Source organism: Gadus morhua, chromosome 15 (genome assembly GCF_902167405.1).
Source record: "Gadus morhua chromosome 15, gadMor3.0, whole genome shotgun sequence".
NCBI lineage: Eukaryota > Metazoa > Chordata > Actinopteri > Gadiformes > Gadidae > Gadus > Gadus morhua.
In genome coordinates, this window is record NC_044062.1 from 18,253,791 (window position 1) to 18,271,651 (window position 17,861).

At 41.6% G+C, this 17,861-nt stretch overlaps 3 protein-coding genes across 5 annotated transcripts; 2 read left to right on the forward strand and 1 right to left on the reverse strand.

The window, feature by feature from the left end:
* The first annotated feature begins 61 nt into the window (after positions 1 to 61).
* On the forward strand, positions 62 to 9,441 carry dis3 (DIS3 exosome endoribonuclease and 3'-5' exoribonuclease). 2 transcript variants are annotated; one of them, XM_030379274.1, is made up of 22 exons: positions 62 to 394; positions 554 to 711; positions 1,021 to 1,211; positions 1,389 to 1,462; positions 1,609 to 1,776; positions 2,178 to 2,345; positions 2,559 to 2,672; positions 2,907 to 3,044; positions 3,263 to 3,409; positions 3,554 to 3,670; positions 3,778 to 3,879; positions 4,271 to 4,335; positions 4,573 to 4,657; positions 4,872 to 4,999; positions 5,469 to 5,555; positions 5,755 to 5,911; positions 6,600 to 6,814; positions 7,178 to 7,346; positions 8,219 to 8,377; positions 8,495 to 8,617; positions 8,827 to 8,925; positions 9,012 to 9,441. In XM_030379274.1, exons 1-21 carry the CDS (start codon positions 176 to 178, stop codon positions 8,893 to 8,895), a joined length of 2,853 nt encoding a protein of 950 aa, XP_030235134.1. In that variant the 5' UTR covers positions 62 to 175; the 3' UTR covers positions 8,896 to 8,925; positions 9,012 to 9,441. The 2 variants fall into 2 exon arrangements, with proteins under 2 accessions (XP_030235134.1, XP_030235132.1); XM_030379272.1 differs by having other exon boundaries at positions 8,827 to 9,441.
* On the reverse strand, positions 9,154 to 14,058 carry bora (bora aurora kinase A activator). Of its 2 annotated transcripts, none has more exons than XM_030379276.1 (12): positions 13,966 to 14,058; positions 13,509 to 13,673; positions 13,283 to 13,389; positions 12,759 to 12,804; positions 12,584 to 12,665; positions 12,412 to 12,456; positions 12,232 to 12,288; positions 11,694 to 11,959; positions 11,343 to 11,502; positions 10,557 to 11,140; positions 10,222 to 10,362; positions 9,154 to 10,129 (listed from the first exon to the last, which is right to left on the reverse strand). In XM_030379276.1, the coding sequence occupies exons 2-12, from the start codon at positions 13,650 to 13,652 to the stop codon at positions 10,109 to 10,111; spliced, it is 1,653 nt and encodes a 550-aa protein (XP_030235136.1). In that variant the 5' UTR covers positions 13,653 to 13,673; positions 13,966 to 14,058; the 3' UTR covers positions 9,154 to 10,108. The 2 variants fall into 2 exon arrangements, with proteins under 2 accessions (XP_030235136.1, XP_030235135.1); XM_030379275.1 differs by having other exon boundaries at positions 13,283 to 13,392.
* Positions 14,059 to 14,251: 193 nt separating this feature from the next.
* mzt1 (mitotic spindle organizing protein 1) lies at positions 14,252 to 16,069 on the forward strand. Its single transcript, XM_030379663.1, has 3 exons — positions 14,252 to 14,605; positions 15,140 to 15,285; positions 15,608 to 16,069. The coding sequence occupies exons 1-3, from the start codon at positions 14,554 to 14,556 to the stop codon at positions 15,629 to 15,631; spliced, it is 222 nt and encodes a 73-aa protein (XP_030235523.1). The 5' UTR covers positions 14,252 to 14,553; the 3' UTR covers positions 15,632 to 16,069.
* The last annotated feature ends 1,792 nt before the right edge of the window (positions 16,070 to 17,861 follow it).

Here is a 17,861-nt window from a genome sequence, read left to right on the forward strand (position 1 = left end):
TACGTTTATCTTACTGGTTGTTAGTTTTCTTGTGAACTCCGCTAAACGTCCTTCTTTTCCACCGTCATGTGTTGGTGCCGCACATGAGTTTCTGGCTTTGGTTGATGGCCAGTGTTCTTACTGTCGAATAAGGGAAACTAATCGGACATATTGTATTTTATACCTTCGCTCAAACATGTTGAAATCTAAAACATTCGTTAAGAAAACCCGGTCAGGGGGGGTGATGAAAATAGTGCGTGAACACTATTTAAGAGACGATATCTGGTGCGGAAGCGAGATCTGCACAGAGTGCAAACAAGAGTCCACGGTGCTGCAGAAGGACTCCTGCATTGAGAGCGACCTGTGTTCCTCTCCACATTATCTAGTCCCTGACACCAATGTGGTGCTGCATCAGGTACTAGATTATCATAATTGAGATTATGACTATTTCATGTCAGTGTTATTATGTCGATTTAACTCGAAATGGTTCACACAAATGATGAACATCAAGACACATTTCTGAACGTTCTAGTAGTAGTCAAAGAATGACCCTTCATAATTGTCTCCTTTACAGATCGATGTGTTGGAAGATCCTCTGATTCGTAATGTCATTATCCTACAAACAGTGCTACAGGAGGTGCGCCACCGCAGCGCACCGGTCTACAAACGCCTTAAGGATATTATCCATGAAAAAGAAAAACACTTCTATACATTTACCAACGAGCACCACAGGTAAACAGTTGTTTATTCATGAAAAAAAAAAACATTAATCTCAACAACCTAATTACATCATAATGATCATAAAAAATCGTGATCATAAATTCCCCAAATCTGTAAACTATGCAGACTATAATACTATACAGATTGAATTGCATTTTGTTAAGTTTGTTAATTGTCTGATCTCTTTGCTGATCATTGTTGATTTTTATGAATTTTCTGATGAATATGGGAACATAGGCACTACTACCCAAAAGCTTACTATTTTTAAGCTTAATATAAACATAATACAAATGTTTATCTACCTGACTCATGATTGTTCAGAGACACATTCATCGAGCGAGAGCCAGGGGAGAGCGCCAACGATCGCAATGACCGTGCCATCCGGGTGGCCGTCAAATGGTACAGTCACCACCTGGACACTGCAGAGTCAGACGGCCTGAAGGTGGTTCTCATTACAAACGACCAGGGCAACAAGGAGAAGGCAGAGGAGAGTGGCCTGCTGGTGTACAAATGTAAGCCCTCTATACAAGGAGGCTGTGCTTCAGTTGCATGATTCAATTTTAGAATACGAAAGTATAGAATAACAAGTATCATGTCTGAGGGAAGTGCCCTGATTTGATTAAATCTCTATTTAAACCCTTAGATTGGTTGTCATCCTTTCCCAATAAAACGGTTTATCTCTTCACTAGGCGAGGATTACATCAAGAGTCTGCTAGCCAACCCAGAGCTGGTGGATCGCCTGGCTCTGACCAATGACGAGACGGTAAACATTGGATGGAGCATTTTCTGGGAGAGCAATTTGTAGATGGGGTTTTAAAGGAACATCCAACAGCATTCGCATCTGTTTCTTCTTCTACCCCCAACCTCTGACCTCCTGCTGCACTGCACTCCCTGCCTCCCTCTGTTTAGAAAGACATCAGTAGCAGCAAGGTGCTGTTCCCTGAGCACCTCCCTCTGTCCAGGATCCAGATGGGCATAAAGGGTGGTACCTTCCTCCAGGGCACCTTCAGGGCCAGCAGGGACAACTACCTAGAGGCCACGGTGTTCGTCCAGGGAGAAGGAGAGGAGACAACTGAGGTGTGTGTGTGTGTGTGTGTGTGTGTGTGTGTGTGTGTGTGTGTGTGTGTGTGTGTGTGTGTGTGTGTGTGTGTGTGTGTGTGTGTGTGTGTGTGTGTGTGTGTGTGTTTCATTCTTTATTATTGATTGTATTCCCTGATTATTTGTCACAAGTTTTTTAATGGATTTTTGAAAGTGCTGAATAAGTGCATAATGCACAGTTTTGGGAAACATACATAGATCATAATTATGCACTTTCAGATATAGGTTCATCAAAGGACATGCCCAAATGGATCACCTCTCTTTTAATGATGCAGATGGCGATAGCGAAGTCTAATATGCAACCAAAGCATTAAAATGTACACTAACACCTGTGCTATGTGTGACTCTACTCAAATTCTACTCCTCCTCTTTACTCCCAGGTTATTCTGCAGGGCCTCCATAACCTGAACAGGGCCATTCATCAGGATGTGGTCGCCGTCCAGCTGTTGCCACGGGAAGAATGGGTGGCGCCCTCCTCAGTGGTCTTGCTTGACGAGAGGGAAGCGAAGGACGAAGACGACACAGAGGAAGAGGAGAAAGAGAAGGCTGTGAGAGGAGTTATTATTATCCTGTAGTTGAAGGTTTATTATTATGTCTGAGTTATAACTGCCGGTTTAAGATGCATGCAATAAATATTTGGTTGAAGAGGAGAACTTGTGGCCTTTTAAGGGGACAGATTGGCCATTTAAATCAAAGTGGAGGTGCCAGATTGTCTCTGCATCAACTGAGTGAATCTTTTTTCTTCTTGGCTCCTTGACTAGATGAAGATCATAGCGGACGATGCCGCCCGGAAGCCTACAGGGAAAGTGGTGGCAATCATCAAAAGAAACTGGAGGCCGTTTTGTGGCATGCTCAATAGCTCCCTTATCAAAGAGGTAAAGACACTGGACTTGCATTACTTCATACAAATGTTATTATTTGTGTTTAAAGGGATTTTTATTCCATCTGATGTACTTCTGAATTCAAGGACCGGCCAATGTTAAATCTATGTAGCTTGAGATTTTTTTTTTTTTTTTTTATGTAGCTTGAGAGAAAAAATACTTTTTAAGCTGAGTTGATAAAAAGATAGTGCCATCAATATTGATCCGTCCTCCTTTCTCCTGTTTTAGTCAACCCGACACCTTTTCACACCAGCTGACCGCCGCGTTCCTCGTATCCGCATTGAGACGCGCCAGGCCGCCGCCCTGCTCAGCCAGAGGATCATGGTGGCTATCGACGGCTGGCCCAGGCACTCCAGATACCCACATGTGAGTCACCACATCAATATTATAATGTGTAAATACCAAACACATTTGTTAATGTTTTTTCTTAATGATATATGAATGCAACTACAATAAACCATTTAAGCTTGGCTAAAGGATAATTTGATCCAAAAAGGAAATGTCCCAAACGGAGTCCAGAGTGGATGAATCTCCTGTTCACGTCCTCCCCTTTTCCCGCCACATCCTCCTGCCCCACCCACCAGGGTCACTTTGTACGCAGTCTGGGCGCCGCGGGCGACAAGGAGACGGAGACAGAAGTGCTGCTGCTGGAGCATGACGTGCCTCATCAGGACTTCTCCCAGGCCGTGCTTAGCTTCCTGCCAAAGATGCCGTGGTCCATTACACCAGAGGTATCCACTTGGCAGACATATTCATCGCTCCTAGTAGAAGTGATGTGGGTTTTTCTCGCTTCAATTGAAATTGTGAATATTGATTATTGAGTTTTTTTATATCTTTATAATGTATCATTAAAACAACGCTGGGTTGATCTGCAGGACATGGCCGTGAGAGAGGATTTGAGGGCTCTGACTGTATGCAGTGTTGATCCTCCTGGATGCACTGATATAGACGACGCACTCCACTGCAAAACGCTTGAGAATGGAAACTTTGAGGTAACACAGACGCACCTGCAAAAAAAAAAATATATAATTTTTTTATTATGTTAAATAAATTAACATTCAAAACATGCCATGTTAACTAGCCTATTTGCTGTCCGTAGGTGGGTGTTCACATTGCAGATGTCAGTCACTTCATCAGACCAGGGAATGCTCTAGACCTGGAGGCGGCAAACCGTGGGACCACGGTCTACCTGTGTGGCAGGGTGAGGAGAAACGCATCTTAGGGTGTAATCGTTAGTGGGGACCAAGTATTCATATTGATTCCTCACAGTTTTCCTACTAGGTTTCTAAGAAATCCTGCTATTTGGTTGTGGTTGGGGTATCGTTTTGGAAAATGGCAGCAGACGTTGCAATGTCAGATTTAAATATTTATTGATTTGCATGTTTCAAATTGACCTGGATAAACTAGATCTGTTTTCAGGATTCAGATAAAGGCTAACACACATGAATCCTAAAGGTGTGTTAGCCTTTAGGATTCATGTAAAGGCTAAAAAAACCTTAATTGCAGTTTAAAGAATGATAATTAAATGGCGAAAATAGAGATTCTATAAAAGGGCTTTACAAAGCTTTCATGATTTGCTTTTGTTTTTTCAGAGGATAGACATGGTCCCAGAACTGCTCAGCTCCAACCTCTGTTCACTACGCTCCAATGTAGAGAGGTGAGACCATGCTAGTCAAAACAAAATTGACTGGCACAATGACAAGTCATTTTTTTCACATGCACAATGTGAGAAACATCTGATTTGTTTTTGATTCCTACCGGTAAATTACTTAATATTGTATTGTTGCTGCTATGTGTGTTAAGGTACCAAGCATAAGAATTTTACTGATGTGTACTTTTACAATAAGAATGTAATAAAAGTAATTTTGATTCTGATTCTGTTTCTCCACACCAGGCTTGCTTTCTCCTCTATATGGGAGATGGACGACAAGGCAAACATCGTAAAGACCAGATTCACAAAAAGTGTCATTAACTCAAAGGTAGAGAGCAACACACACCCAAACGGCCCCTTTTAATTACCTTTTTAAACACCCTAAAGCCTGGCAACAGATCTTTTACCACTTAAACAAGATACAGGTCTCCTATTAAGGGGCTTTACAGTCTCGTCTTGGCATTTGTGTAACAAACAATTCTTCCTCATTTCAATTTTCTCCGCTCTTTGGTGTTGTTCGCGGTGCTTCTGATTTGGCACAGGCGTCTCTGACCTACGCCGAGGCCCAGCTGAGGATCGATGACACCAACATGAATGATGACATCACCAACAGCCTGCGAGGGCTCAACAAGCTCGCCAAGATCCTCAAGAGGCGGAGGATCGAGAAGGGGTGAGCAGATGCTGCCATACAAATAAACAACTGACTGTATCCCTGTCACCAGAAAGCATTATTGGCTTAGAGTATTGGCTTAGCATTGTATTTTCCTTATTGATGGATCGATTTTAAATGTGTGGTAAATTGTTTTCACTAGCATCATTTGCTGAAACATTTTTCTGTATATTTTTTTAGACTTTTGTTATGAATTGTGTTTTTTTCATGTAGGGATATTTGGGTCCTTGAGATCTTCTCAAGGACCCAATGTTTCATTTGCTGAAACATTTTTATAGATTTATTTTTAGACTTTTGTTTTGAATTGTGTTTTTTCTCAATTAACTTTTGTAAAATTATTACACAAAAGCATTCCGTTAACAATATAAATAAAATCGGCTGATAATCCTTATAGATCTACTCTTCGAAGGGTAAGTCCTAGATGTGGTCTTCTGGCATGTGACTCACGTTGTGTTTTATTGATTTCTAGTGCGTTGACACTATCTTCGCTCGAGGTGCGTTTCCACATAGACAGTGAAACCCACGACCCCATTGACCTCCAGACCAAAGAGTTGATGTAAGTGGAACAAACCAGTGTCTCTATCACATTGAAACAATTAATTTAATGTTGTGGGAAATTATTCTCTTTTTGTCTATCCCCAAATGTGATCTGCTTGATTATCAAAACAAAAAAAATGAAGACATTCACTCTGTCTACTACGAATGTAGTTAATGCCCGGAACACAAGATCATGTTGTCGTTCCCTCTGCGCTCAGGGAGACCAACTCCATGGTGGAGGAGTTCATGTTGCTCGCCAACATCTCCGTGGCCCAGAAGATCTACGACGAGTTTTCGGAGTGTGCCCTGCTCAGGAAGCACCCGGCCCCGCCTCCCTCCAACTATGACATCCTCAACAAAGCGGCCCAGTCCAAGGTGACATTCATCACCAACTCCGATCTCGGCAGCCGTGCTTAATAGTGCAATTCATTTGGATTCTTCTGAACTTGCCCTACATTTCAGCTAACGTACTCTGAACTTTACTCTGCCTGAAGGATACATTGTCATACGTTGACCTCTAGTAGATGATGTTCAAAATACTGTGTTTTACTTGTGATTCAAATAATGTCACTTAACACTCATATATATATATATATATATATATATATATATATATATATATATATATATATATATATATATATATATCTCATATCAATTTAATTGAGGGAGAACGAAATAAATGAATGTAGTATGTCCTCTTCATGCTTCAGAGATGCTTCTAACTTTTAGGTAAATCGATAAAGCCTCTACAGTTTCCTTGTACTGAATTGATAATGTAGGCAAGACTAATAACAACGTATTTTAAGCCCCTAGTTGACAGCGGTGAAAGGATGATTCGCCCACAACGAGAATCTATGAAAATATTCTGCTTTGTCGACAATACCACAACAAAGAGCGTGTCCGACTGTAATAAATGTCTAGTTTGGGATTCCAGCCTTGGGAGATGATGTGATGGGAAAATCCATTTCTACCGATAAGAATTTTGTCCTCTGTACATTAATGTCTCTTCTCATCAGCCTGGGCATTAACGCGGGTCTCCCATGGTTTCCGTTGGTTGCAGGGTCTGGCCATCCACACAGACTCGGCCAAGGCCCTGGCAGACTCTCTAGACATGGCCAAGGTGGACGGCTTCCCCTACTTCAACACTCTGCTGCGCATCCTGGCCACGCGGTGCATGATGCAGGCCGTGTACTTCTGCTCCGGCATGGACAGCAACTTCCACCACTACGGCCTGGCCTCGCCCATCTACACACACTTCACGTCGCCCATCAGGAGGTGGGTGTCATGCACACACGTGGGATGAAAAGTCACATACATAAATACCTGCAAGTTATGTAGTTAGTTTAATAATTTGTGTTTGATGCCTTCTTATGGAGTCTGACCAACCACCAATGATTCATTATGTTATCATGCACATTCATTATGTTATTTGGCAACCTTGTCTAAAGGCTAAGCAAAAAAAAGGGATCTGTTCTCAGCTGGCTTTGAAATAAGTCAACAGAATTAGCATTGCTGTTTTTTCTTATTCAATCGTTCTCTCGCACTCTTCATCCAACATATAATACCCTTAATGTAATGTAACATATGACCCCAAGGGTTTCGTTCGACCCAGGCTAATCCTCTGTTCTTCTTCTGCAGATACTCTGACATCATGGTGCATCGCATGCTGGCCGTGTCCATCGGGGCAGACTGCACCTACCCTGACCTGACAGACAAACACAAGCAGTCGGCCCTCTGCAACAACCTCAACTACAGACACAAGATGTCTCAGTATGCACAAAGGGCGTCCGTGGCCTTCCACACGCAGGTGAGCACCCATATTAAGTAACTAATCCCCCGTGCACTGATGACAAATTATTTCCATGACGTGCAAACAACTACCCGAAACACAGCTGTGGCCACAAGGGGCCACAGCTGTGAACCAATGGGTCTCTAAGAAATTGGTCTCTAAGAAAATAGGGGGCCTTGTGTATTAATTATTCATAGTGTCTGTGCCTCGGATCAATGTATTGATTGTGGGAAACATTGTTGTGAGAATTAAGCTTTGTCAGAGAAGTAATTGCAAAACCATGCATGTTTGAAATATGAAACCTTTTCATACGTTTCACTTTCCCTCCATCTTTTTGCTGTATTTTTTTTTTAATAGAACTGGATCAGTAGTCAATCAGATGTAGGTTACCAGGGGCGCTTCTAGGATTTGGGTCTCCTTAGCTCAGAGAACTGTAGGGGGTCCGTGCCCCGGGGGAGCCTCGCCCAGAATATTTTTATAAAAAAAGCTTTATTTGTATGCCCTTTTTTTGCACTCTTGAGCACTTAGTATCTTATTGAGTAGAGGCAGAATACTTCTCAACTAGTGTAATTTAATATTTATTGACATGAAGTACCAGACTAGTGAAAAAACAGTTTAACCCCTTTTTAGATACAAGTCATGGAGTGAAGAGATATACCCTGTAGCCGGTGTGCTCTCTCTCTCGCTCAAAATGCAAGTGTGGCAAGTCATTTGAAGTAGATCTGTTGCATGAATGAAACACGGAGGAAACAAGAAATTCTCTGGTTTTTGATCAACATATATCATACTATTTTGATATGGACAGGTGTATCGATTCAAGGCTATTTCTTAAGGCTATTTCTCAACCACTCTGGCATGCTATGCTCACAATTGCATTTGTCTCCTCCTAGTTGTTCTTCAAGAGCAGAGGGATCGTCAATGAGGAGGGCTTCATCCTGTTTGTCAGAAAGAACGCCATCATAGTGCTGATCCCAAAGTTTGGTCTGGAGGGAACGGTCTTCTTTGACAACAAGGACAAGACCGGCCCCAAACTGGTCTTTGATGAAGAGGTAAATGCTCCTCCCAACTTTAGTCAATGCCTCAATGGAGTCGGAACAAAAAAAAGAGTGAAAGCGCTGCTCTGAAATCTGTCACCAATCTCTACCCTGCATCACTTATCTCTACAGGGACCGTCTTTGATGGTGGAGCAGCACATCTTTAAAATATTCGACAAGGTGAAGGTGACCATCAGTCTGGATGACTCAAATGTTCAGCACCAGAAGATCCGTATGTCTCTTGTGGAACCGGAGGTAAAACCTGCATTAGTTTAGTACTAACCATTCTGTTTTTTTGTTCCCCAAAATTTTTATTTCTTGACAGGTATCATACTGCTATGATACCTGTCCATCCATTTTTACCATTTAAAATTTAGCTTTGTTTTTCTATTATTGTATCATAAAATGTCATTTTCTTTGTTCGTGGCAGACTCGTATAAAAGCCGATTCTGTTTTGTTTTTAGATTCCAGGTGTTAGTGTTCCAGTCCCAGAGGTGGGACCAATGGCCAAGAAGCCCAAACTTGACGTCTGAGTGGCTCACCAAGCATCAATAAGCCCCAATGTAACTAGGAGCCAATTCCATTGTTATTAAATGGCCATTTTCAGTATCGTTTGTTTTGTTAATCGCTGAGTGTGCTTCCTTTACAGGGCAAGTTGTCTTTAAAGGAAAGGACCCGAGTCCTTGAGGGGTGGTTTTAGCTGAAAGACCGTTTATTTTTTTTAGACCTTCTTGCTCAGAAATCATTACTTTTGTAATATTTGGTTTAATCAGTTATGAAAACAGAAACGTTTATCAATAAAGATGCTTTTATTTTCATCAACATTTGGTTGTTTCACAAGCCAAACCATAATATAGCTTATACCCAGCCAGCACAATGGATATCGGTCACTACAGTATCTACCTAAAGTAATAAATACATTCATGTGTTTTTTTTCTACTTTACTGGACGAACATGCAACTGTATCCAGATTAAGTCCTCACATGTTTATTGAATCGGGTTAAAAGGAGTCCTCCGATTTGTCACAAATCAACCATAACAATTGTTTGCTAAGAAATAAAGACATTTATACTTGTTTACCAAGTGGAGTCAAGTCTTTTTGTTAATGTTTTTCCCTTATATGAATTATTCTGGGTTTAGTAAATATATTACAGAAATACGGTCGTAGCTCAACTATTGGTTGTATTACGAACCAGTGGCATCAAACCTATATGGTGCACAATAAAACTTGTAATAGAGTAAAAACAATTAACATTTTAACAAGTCCATGATAAACACCAAGTTAAAAGATGTCTAATTACCTGATGTCAATCTTAAGTTTCAATTTCCTATTAATATCACCACAAAACATTGTATAAAATATGCATTAAAAAAAAAGAGGTCATTGTTGTGCAAGTAGCAGTACAGAAATGACATTTCACATGTAAAATCACTTTTCTAATTCATACAATCATTAAAGCCCCCTCCCCGAAAGATTGTTTTCATTCTCATAGAATTGGTGCAAATATAACTTTGGGGTAAAACATTCCCATTGCAACCGGGAGTAACAACTTAAACATTTATAAGTACCGGTACTCCTTTTAAAGATGATGTCAAAGAGTTGAAGGTTGTTGCAGGGAACAAAATATACCCAAGTATGGTTTGGCTCTGTAAGCATGAAGCGGACAAGCTGCTTCAAAAAACATAAACACATATTTGATTGCATCGTCGGCTTCAGTGGCTGCTTGTTCCCAGGATACAGCAGGCTCAGTGGTGAGTGTTAAAGTTCTATGGGGAAAATGTTAAAAACAGGTTATACATTTGGTTTTTTCGAACCTCAGTTCAGCCACATTTTTCAGTTGACTAGCACTTGCATCTACCTTTGATTTAGACTGCCTTGGAAACGGAAAGGCCTCGTCCGGGAGGTTTGAACTGAAGGATTCCTTGCCGTTACTCATGGAGCTGAGGCCATCGATAAGACTGGCCGTGCCCACTGAGGTAGTATTGTAGCCGCTGTCCACCTGCAAATCCACAATCAAAATTACAATCAGGTTCATTAACTGAACAAAACAAAAACATTTGAAAATGAGCATCCACATGAGAGGGGCATGTCAAAGGGAAAGGAGAACCAACTTAAAACCATCAAATCAGAAAAGACCAAAGATCCCAAGAGTTCTCTGTCCATCCCTCCCAGCAGAGGAGCGCTCCCACACACCTGCATGCTGGAGTCGTAGCGTATGCTGCTCCCCTCCGCCAACAGAGACATGAACATGTGGGAGCTCTCCGTGGTCGACACGTTGCCCATACGCGAGCTGGTCAGCTGCTCCGAGGGCTCCCCGGCCTCCTCCCTCTCCATAATGTCCTCTAACCTCCCCTCAATGGGAGTCTCTTGCCCTGCCGCCTCCTCCTCCTCCTCCTCCTCCTCCTCCACCTCCTCCTCCTCTCCGGCGCCTCTCTGAGAATGCGCCACGCCGGTGCAGAGCGGGCTGTCCCGGGCCGCGGGGGACGGCGGGTCGAACTCCATGGGGACGAGGGGCGGCGAGGCCAACGGGTCGTTGCGCAGCTTGGGGTTGAGGATAGGGGAGAGGGGCGGGGACGCCCAGCACCGGGCTCTGGCCCTGGCCCTGCTGCCGCTGCTGGGGTGGGACTGGTTATGGAAGGGGAGCTTGCGCGGGGAGCAGTTCCGGATGGGAGAGCAACCCTCGCCATATGGGCTCCCCGAGCAGGAGTAAATGTCCATGTCCACCGGGACGCCGGCGGCGCCATCTGGAGTCAGGAAGCTCAGCTGTTTCCTCTCCCCTGGGGACCACAGGAGATTTGTACCTCGGAAATAAATAGACTGAGTAGGACGGCTTTGTTTTGCATCTCAAGAAAGACAATGGAGGCTAGTTAATCTGTTCACGACATCCAGATTTAAATTGCATTAAGAAATGTACAGTAAAGTAAAGTAAACGGTAAACACCAAGCATGAATTACATCACGTAACACACAAGGGACTCACCGGAGCCTATGGGTGTGCACGATACGCGAGGGCCGATGGGGGAGACCGAGGGGGTGAATAAACCAGAAGGTGAGGACCTATCTGGGAACATGGGACTAATGCTGCCCAGGCTGTGGTCACGGAAACGACCGTTGGGGACCGGACTAGATGAGAGCTGGCCCTGCAATGGAGGGAACACGCATCACTTATTCACTGCTGCTCTTTCCCCTCTCAACAAAGAAAGCAGCACACATTAGACTTGTAAAAGCATTCCAACGCAATACTTAAAAGAAACATTTGTTTTCTTCACATCACTAAATGTTTCCTCTGAATACACTTGGAATTGAAAGCCTTGTAGTCCCCATGACTCACTGTGGACGACGGTGTGGTTGCCATGATGTCGCAGGCCAGAGGGGAGGAGAGGAAGGAGGACGCCACCTTGGGAGCCCCCAGCGAACCCGCGCGGACCCCCGTGGACATGGGCCCCGTCGCGGGACTCCTCTCCGGGCTGGACGTGCCCGAATGGTCCGAGCCGCTGTGGCTGTCCTGACCGTCCAGAAACAGCTTCCTCCTAAGGGAGGAGGAGCTGAGGCACTCCTGCACCCCCTCGCTGGCGTCCTGGCTGAGGTAGTAGTCTCCTGGTCAACCAGACCACAGCTGGGTTAGCACACACACCCACATTACATTTACGTTCAACACATTTGGATGCGTTTTATACATGCATCATGTCACTTTTTCACTGCACCATTACTATTTTTAGTGCCATTTTATCCTCCCATGAATTTTTGCTATAAATTTGAATCAATTCATGGTGAAAACGTTCAGTGATGATTTCAAAACAGAAAGGGATGGCTTGAGGGAAACGGTTATTTAGTGAGCGTGGAGATAGGCTTTAAAAAGGGAGGCTTACCTAGAATCTTCTCCAAATCAAAAGCCACAGGCAAGGAAAGGGTAGTCTGACAGGCAACTGAAACAAATTAATGCCAAAACAAGGAACCAAGTGAGATAAAAAAGAATTAGATAATAACCTGAGAATCTTGCTTTAGAGAAACAATATGCCAAATTTACTTAAAAAGGTTCAGATACCAACCATTGAGCGTTTCCGGTTCCTCGATGATGTTTGGTGAAATACAATCTAAAAGAGTAGAAACAGAAGAAAATAAAAAACATGTATAGACGCAAAGCATGGCGACTACATATCTCCAACTCCTTGCGTCTGGTTAACCAAGGACATCTATTATCACATCAAATCCAACACTTACTTGTTTTATTGCGAATAAAAGTGTTTTTCTGAGATACAGGGGCTGCCCAAGGAGATGGAACGATTGCTCCTTTGGTGAAAAACTGAATTAAATAGTAAAAAGATAGTTAAACATGTGAATCACTTACATGTGATCAATTACAAAAACATCTTATTTACTATGGTTGTGAATATACCTGTTCGATAGCATGTTGCCGCTTTTCTTCAACTTCAGAATCTATCCTGGTTATCCGAAACAAAATGGGTTTAAAATATGATCTATCAGCATTCACTCATAGCATGCTATATCTCTTAAGACAAATATTTGATGCATGCATTGTAAATAGATAGACGTGTGCCCAAAAAAAATCATGCCTCTTTAAGTAATCAGCCACTCTGAATAAGAGTAAATGTTCAATTAATCTGTTGAATATTGATAGCTCTAAGTGACACCTTTACAGTCTAAGCTTCTCAAAAACCCACTGCTCTTCCAATTAATGATAAAAACTCAGACTAGGATTCCAAAACCAGTTACAAACCCTTAAGGGTTCTGATGGGATATTGGCATACTGCACATATTGGATGTGACATAATACCAGGGTTGAAAAGATCTTACCAACTAAATATGTTGGTTGGAAGTCAACAGATTTTCAGATTCACAATTATTCAAACAACTAACTTATTGTATAGCCCCAGACTAAGCCATGCACATACTACATACATTGTCTGACTTAAGTAGACGGCCTGTCTTTGGATGTCCTCTGGGTTTATGTCAACAGGCAGAAGATTGGCCATTTCCTCAATAGCCCAGTCAAATCCTCCCGTAACCTTCTGTCAACAGCAAATAAACGGTTATCAGAAAACCATTTAGAGACAGATGGAGATTATATCTGATACATGCGATTTATAAACATTTTTTTAATTGTTGTCCCGTGGTATAAACGTACAGCTTTACAGTGCTTGAAGACAGATGGGCTTGGCCCCAGGAGCTCCTGGAGGTGGTGGTAATCATTCGGGCTCTCAAATGGGTTCCGTATTAAATGCTTCCCAGGGGTTTCTGGTGTGATTTGTACTTCAATTTGGTCCCCCATTTTAAAGACCAAACAGCACTCCTATTTAGCAAAGACACGAGAACAAAACAGATGATTTCAGGATATTGCAAACAGTCTTTATTCGCACAATATAGGAATAATGCTTTTTTAAATTAGATTCGAATAACTCGATTAAGTTATACATTGATTGCGTTTGTATTAGCGACTTCTGGTTGACTGCCTGGCAAAAGACTTAGCTCGATAAAAAATCACCCCATGACACAACCAATGGCCTCAAGTTCTTACACAATTGCACGTTAGTTTCATCATTGATTAAACTAATCAATGGATTACATTAACGGATAATACTTACAATATATCTCAAAACATCAACCAGCCTACGTTCAAGTCACTAGTATCACGGTTAAAGTTTCAAAATGTTGTTTCAATTTCCCCCAAAGGTCTGACCAGCCAATAGAAATGTCCGATAAAGTGTCTGGGAACCAATAGGATTACCCCGTCGTCATATCCTGTCCGTCACAAGTGTTGCCAGATTGGATCACATTTCCCTCTCAATCTGACAACCATTGCTGGGGCGCGCTGCAGCAAGGGATGCCAGATTGTGCGGGAAATTTGGCCCGATCTGGCAACACTGTATCGTCATTTGTGTTTGGTAGAGTAGGCGGGCTATCAAAAGACTGTTAATTTCACATTCAGGAATGATTTCATAAACACTGGGCTAATTGCTGAGATAACGATTACTTTTCAAATTTATAGTGTAGTAATATATTTGAACGAATGGTGGACTTATCTCAAGTCACTGTTGGTGTTTGTTAAGCCTTACGGTGGTGGTCCTGCTAGCTAGCCTGCTGGTCCAAGGTATTAGCCAGCCCTCGATAGGCACTAACCTGTTCATAAGTCAACTAATAAGTGAATTAAAGTCTACGTCTGAACCTTTGCGATGGCAAGTGGAGCCAATGCAAACATGACTGCTGTTCGGGAGACAATGGACGGTAAATAGGGTTGAGATTTAATGACATATTCTGAGCAGTGCGCTTCTGCATATACAATAGGTATGACTAACGCGTGTACATACAATTAATATACGACTAATGACGCATGGTTATTGGTAGTACAACGGTGTGTTACAATACGTTTAACTAACGTGTGTATATATTGAATATACTACAAAAGACACATGGTTAATGGCAGTACAACAGTGTATTACAATACGTTATTGTTGTAAAGACTGACCAAACCCCATGTAACAGTTATAACATGAGACAAAAATATTATGTTGTAACTTAAGTTACCCCTCAGATGATGCTGGATCTGAAATCACATCTGTTGATATGTGTGTTTAGAAGGAGAATGTGAAGTAAAAACTAAGATTGGTATTTATATTGTACCTTTTTAATTTTCTCATTAATTGTTTTTTTCCCAGGTCGATTAGATTTGGTATAGATTCTAAGTGCTCATTTGCAAGGGTCCTCCTCATGTTGTGTTGCTTTAAATGACTCCATGTTCTTGTTTGGGTTTTCTACTAGTGTTGTTGGAAATCTCCAGATTGCTGAACACGGGCTTGGATATGGAGTCGCTATCGATCTGCGTGCGGTTGTGTGAACAAGGCATCAATCCGGAAGCCTTGTCTTTAGTCATAAAGGAACTGCGCAAAGCATCCGACTCATTGAAGGTATGCAAATATAATTTGGGGTATTGAAGGAAATTAAGAAATAATCAATTATTCAAGTCATATTTCTACCCAATACTCATAAAACTAGAATTTTCTGCCTCAATAATTTAGAACAATATTGATGTTAAAAGTGTTAAGTAACATTATCAAGATTCACTGAGTGGGGGAGCCTTTATTTATTTTGGTCAAGTTCAGTTAAAAAATCTTTAAGCAAAAGTGTGGTATTCGAGACATATGATCTAAAAAAAGCAACACTCCATAGTGGCTCATTTGTGGTTCTGGTGTATTGTATTCTGTTTCATATTTATATTGTTGTCTCCAGGCTTCTGACAACTCCACTAGCTGAAAAGGCATCAGATCCCGTTCCAGTCCAGTACTCCAGTGCAAAACATTTCTCAATGTGTTGTCATGGGCCTTGTGTGCCCACTACAAAGGCCTATCCCTGTCTATGCCCAGTCCATTTCTTTGTTTGTAATTACACGGGACACGTTACACATTTGTATTGCCATGGTTCATAGCATCACCCAATGTAAAGAGCCTTACAACCTCAGTCTCTGCCCAAAAATCTAACAACTATGTTTTTGATGTATTTTTACATAAATTATAACCCCCATTTTGCGTCTGGAATTGTGTGCAGAGAAAATGTCTTGCACCTAGTAAGCAAAATATTTTTTGGTTTGTTTCCTTGTTGTTTTATTTTTTTTCATCCTTTATACATTTGTAGTGAATTGTTATTTTTATTTTCATGTAAACTTACATGACAATAAACCGTCACTAGATGGCACTGTGTCTTTCTTTAATATACAATATATTGATGCGGTGTTTTTTAATGTTTTTTTAACGCATAATTGATCTCTGCCACTTAACATTTGACCACAAAACGAATACATAGACTGCATGTCTATTTTAAGTATTGAATTACTTTTCAAGTAAATTATGACGCGTTTATGATCCTTATCTTTGTTATAAATAAAAATTAATGAAGCTAATCAAGGACCATGTTTCAATACATATTTTTTCCAGTTTCTTGCAATAATTGATCATTAGACATTTTAATATGGAAATATTTGAAGAAAATATTTTACATATATCCTAAGTAGTTGAGAGCGCACAATTCCACTGAAGCCAAAAGGGAAGGTCAAGGTTACAACATTTCTTCACCTGATGACTTTGTAGACTATGAAACATGGAACTCACGGCATTAAGTGACTTGAACTTAATCCTTAATAATATCAAAAAAAGATTGTACAGGAGACCTGACAAAAAAGGTATTTGATCAACCACCAGTAGCCATCATGTGTCCATCCTCCACACAAAGCATTGTTTTGTTTCACGGCTGTTTGTAAACTGCCTCTATTCATCCTCAAGACGAGACAAAATGCTGAAAGCCCAAAACGCAACTCTGCAGGCCTATGTGCTTCTAGTTGCCACCTTGTGTGTGTGTGTGTGTGTGTGTGTGTGTGTGTGTGTGTGTGTGTGTGTGTGTGTGTGTGTGTGTGTGTGTGTGTGTGTGTGTGTGTGTGTGTGTGTGTGTGTGTTCGTCCATATGGGAGAGTTTAGTCTTTCATTCACTGCACAAAGGAATTGAGCAACCCTTTCTAAGCTATCTGACAACATACCAGCCAAGTAACACCAGACTCTAAGAGAGAATGGGAAAGCAAGTGTGTCTACGGAAGCATTTCTGTCTTCCAACGGGCGGGCTCGTGTGTTCTTGACTGACAGGCTCCTGGTCTCAAAATCTGGACGGGTCCTTTGATCTCCTAACACAGTTATCTCATGAGCGCCAGCATCGCAACTGCATCTGCACCAAACAATCTGATATATGCTATATACATCTACCTGAATGCCCTCAGGCCTAATCAACTGGGGCCTCTGTGGGGGGTGAGTTTGTGTTGCCTTTAAGATGTTAATGGTGAAAGAGCAACATTATTAACTTTTCTTTGACAAAAAGGGGAGTTGTAAGGTTTGCTTTCTCTTGATGGACGATCGGGGCATGGTGTTCAGAATGCATCTCTTTGTGTTTGATGTGTTTAAGGGGCTCCCCTTGCCTTAGACTGGTACTTTGATCTCCATAAAACAAAATATTCCCAAATCCCATAGTCCTAACTGAGAGATCGCCCACATATGCATAAAACATCTAAGAATAGTGCACTCAACTAGGCCACTGGTCAAATCACATGCCCATATAAACTTAAGAGGCAAGCAGGTCTCATAAAACAACTTCTAAAGATACTTTGTGCATACCAGCTCGGGATGTTGTGTCTGATTAGTGGAAGTATTCTCAGGTGTCAGAGAGAAAAATACCTTGTTTTGCATTTATATATGGCTACACTCCAATCCAATAGACTTTGTTACTTTTAATTAGGCAAATACATTGAGTTCAATTTTATGTAGGTTACAGACAACGTTAATTGTGCTTAATTGAAAGCAACAAAAAAAAAAGTCTGATTCAGCACCATTATTGACACTATCACATTTTGCATGCATTTGTATAGACAAAGACAAATCTCTAAAATGTGAGGTGATGGACTATTGGTTACATGCACACAATATAAAGCATATGTTTATTAATGGTG

Excerpts from the sequence above, each read along its gene's own strand:
- dis3 (XM_030379272.1), top strand. The coding sequence starts at position 176 with ATGTTGAAATCTAAAACATTCGTTAAGAAAACCCGGTCAGGGGGGGTG. Across the intron at positions 1,212-1,388 it reads TGGCCTGCTGGTGTACAAAT|GCGAGGATTACATCAAGAGT; the intron begins GTAAGCCCTCTA and ends TCTCTTCACTAG. Across the intron at positions 7,347-8,218 it reads CCGTGGCCTTCCACACGCAG|TTGTTCTTCAAGAGCAGAGG; the intron begins GTGAGCACCCAT and ends GTCTCCTCCTAG.
- bora (XM_030379275.1), bottom strand. The coding sequence starts at position 13,652 with ATGGGGGACCAAATTGAAGTACAAATCACACCAGAAACCCCTGGGAAG. Across the intron at positions 10,363-10,556 it reads GCTACGACTCCAGCATGCAG|GTGGACAGCGGCTACAATAC; the intron begins GTGTGTGGGAGC and ends GTGGATTTGCAG. Across the intron at positions 10,130-10,221 it reads CAAGGCAGTCTAAATCAAAG|AACTTTAACACTCACCACTG; the intron begins GTAGATGCAAGT and ends TTTTCCCCATAG.
- mzt1 (XM_030379663.1), top strand. The coding sequence starts at position 14,554 with ATGGCAAGTGGAGCCAATGCAAACATGACTGCTGTTCGGGAGACAATG. Across the intron at positions 14,606-15,139 it reads TGTTCGGGAGACAATGGACG|TGTTGTTGGAAATCTCCAGA; the intron begins GTAAATAGGGTT and ends GTTTTCTACTAG. Across the intron at positions 15,286-15,607 it reads AAGCATCCGACTCATTGAAG|GCTTCTGACAACTCCACTAG; the intron begins GTATGCAAATAT and ends TGTTGTCTCCAG.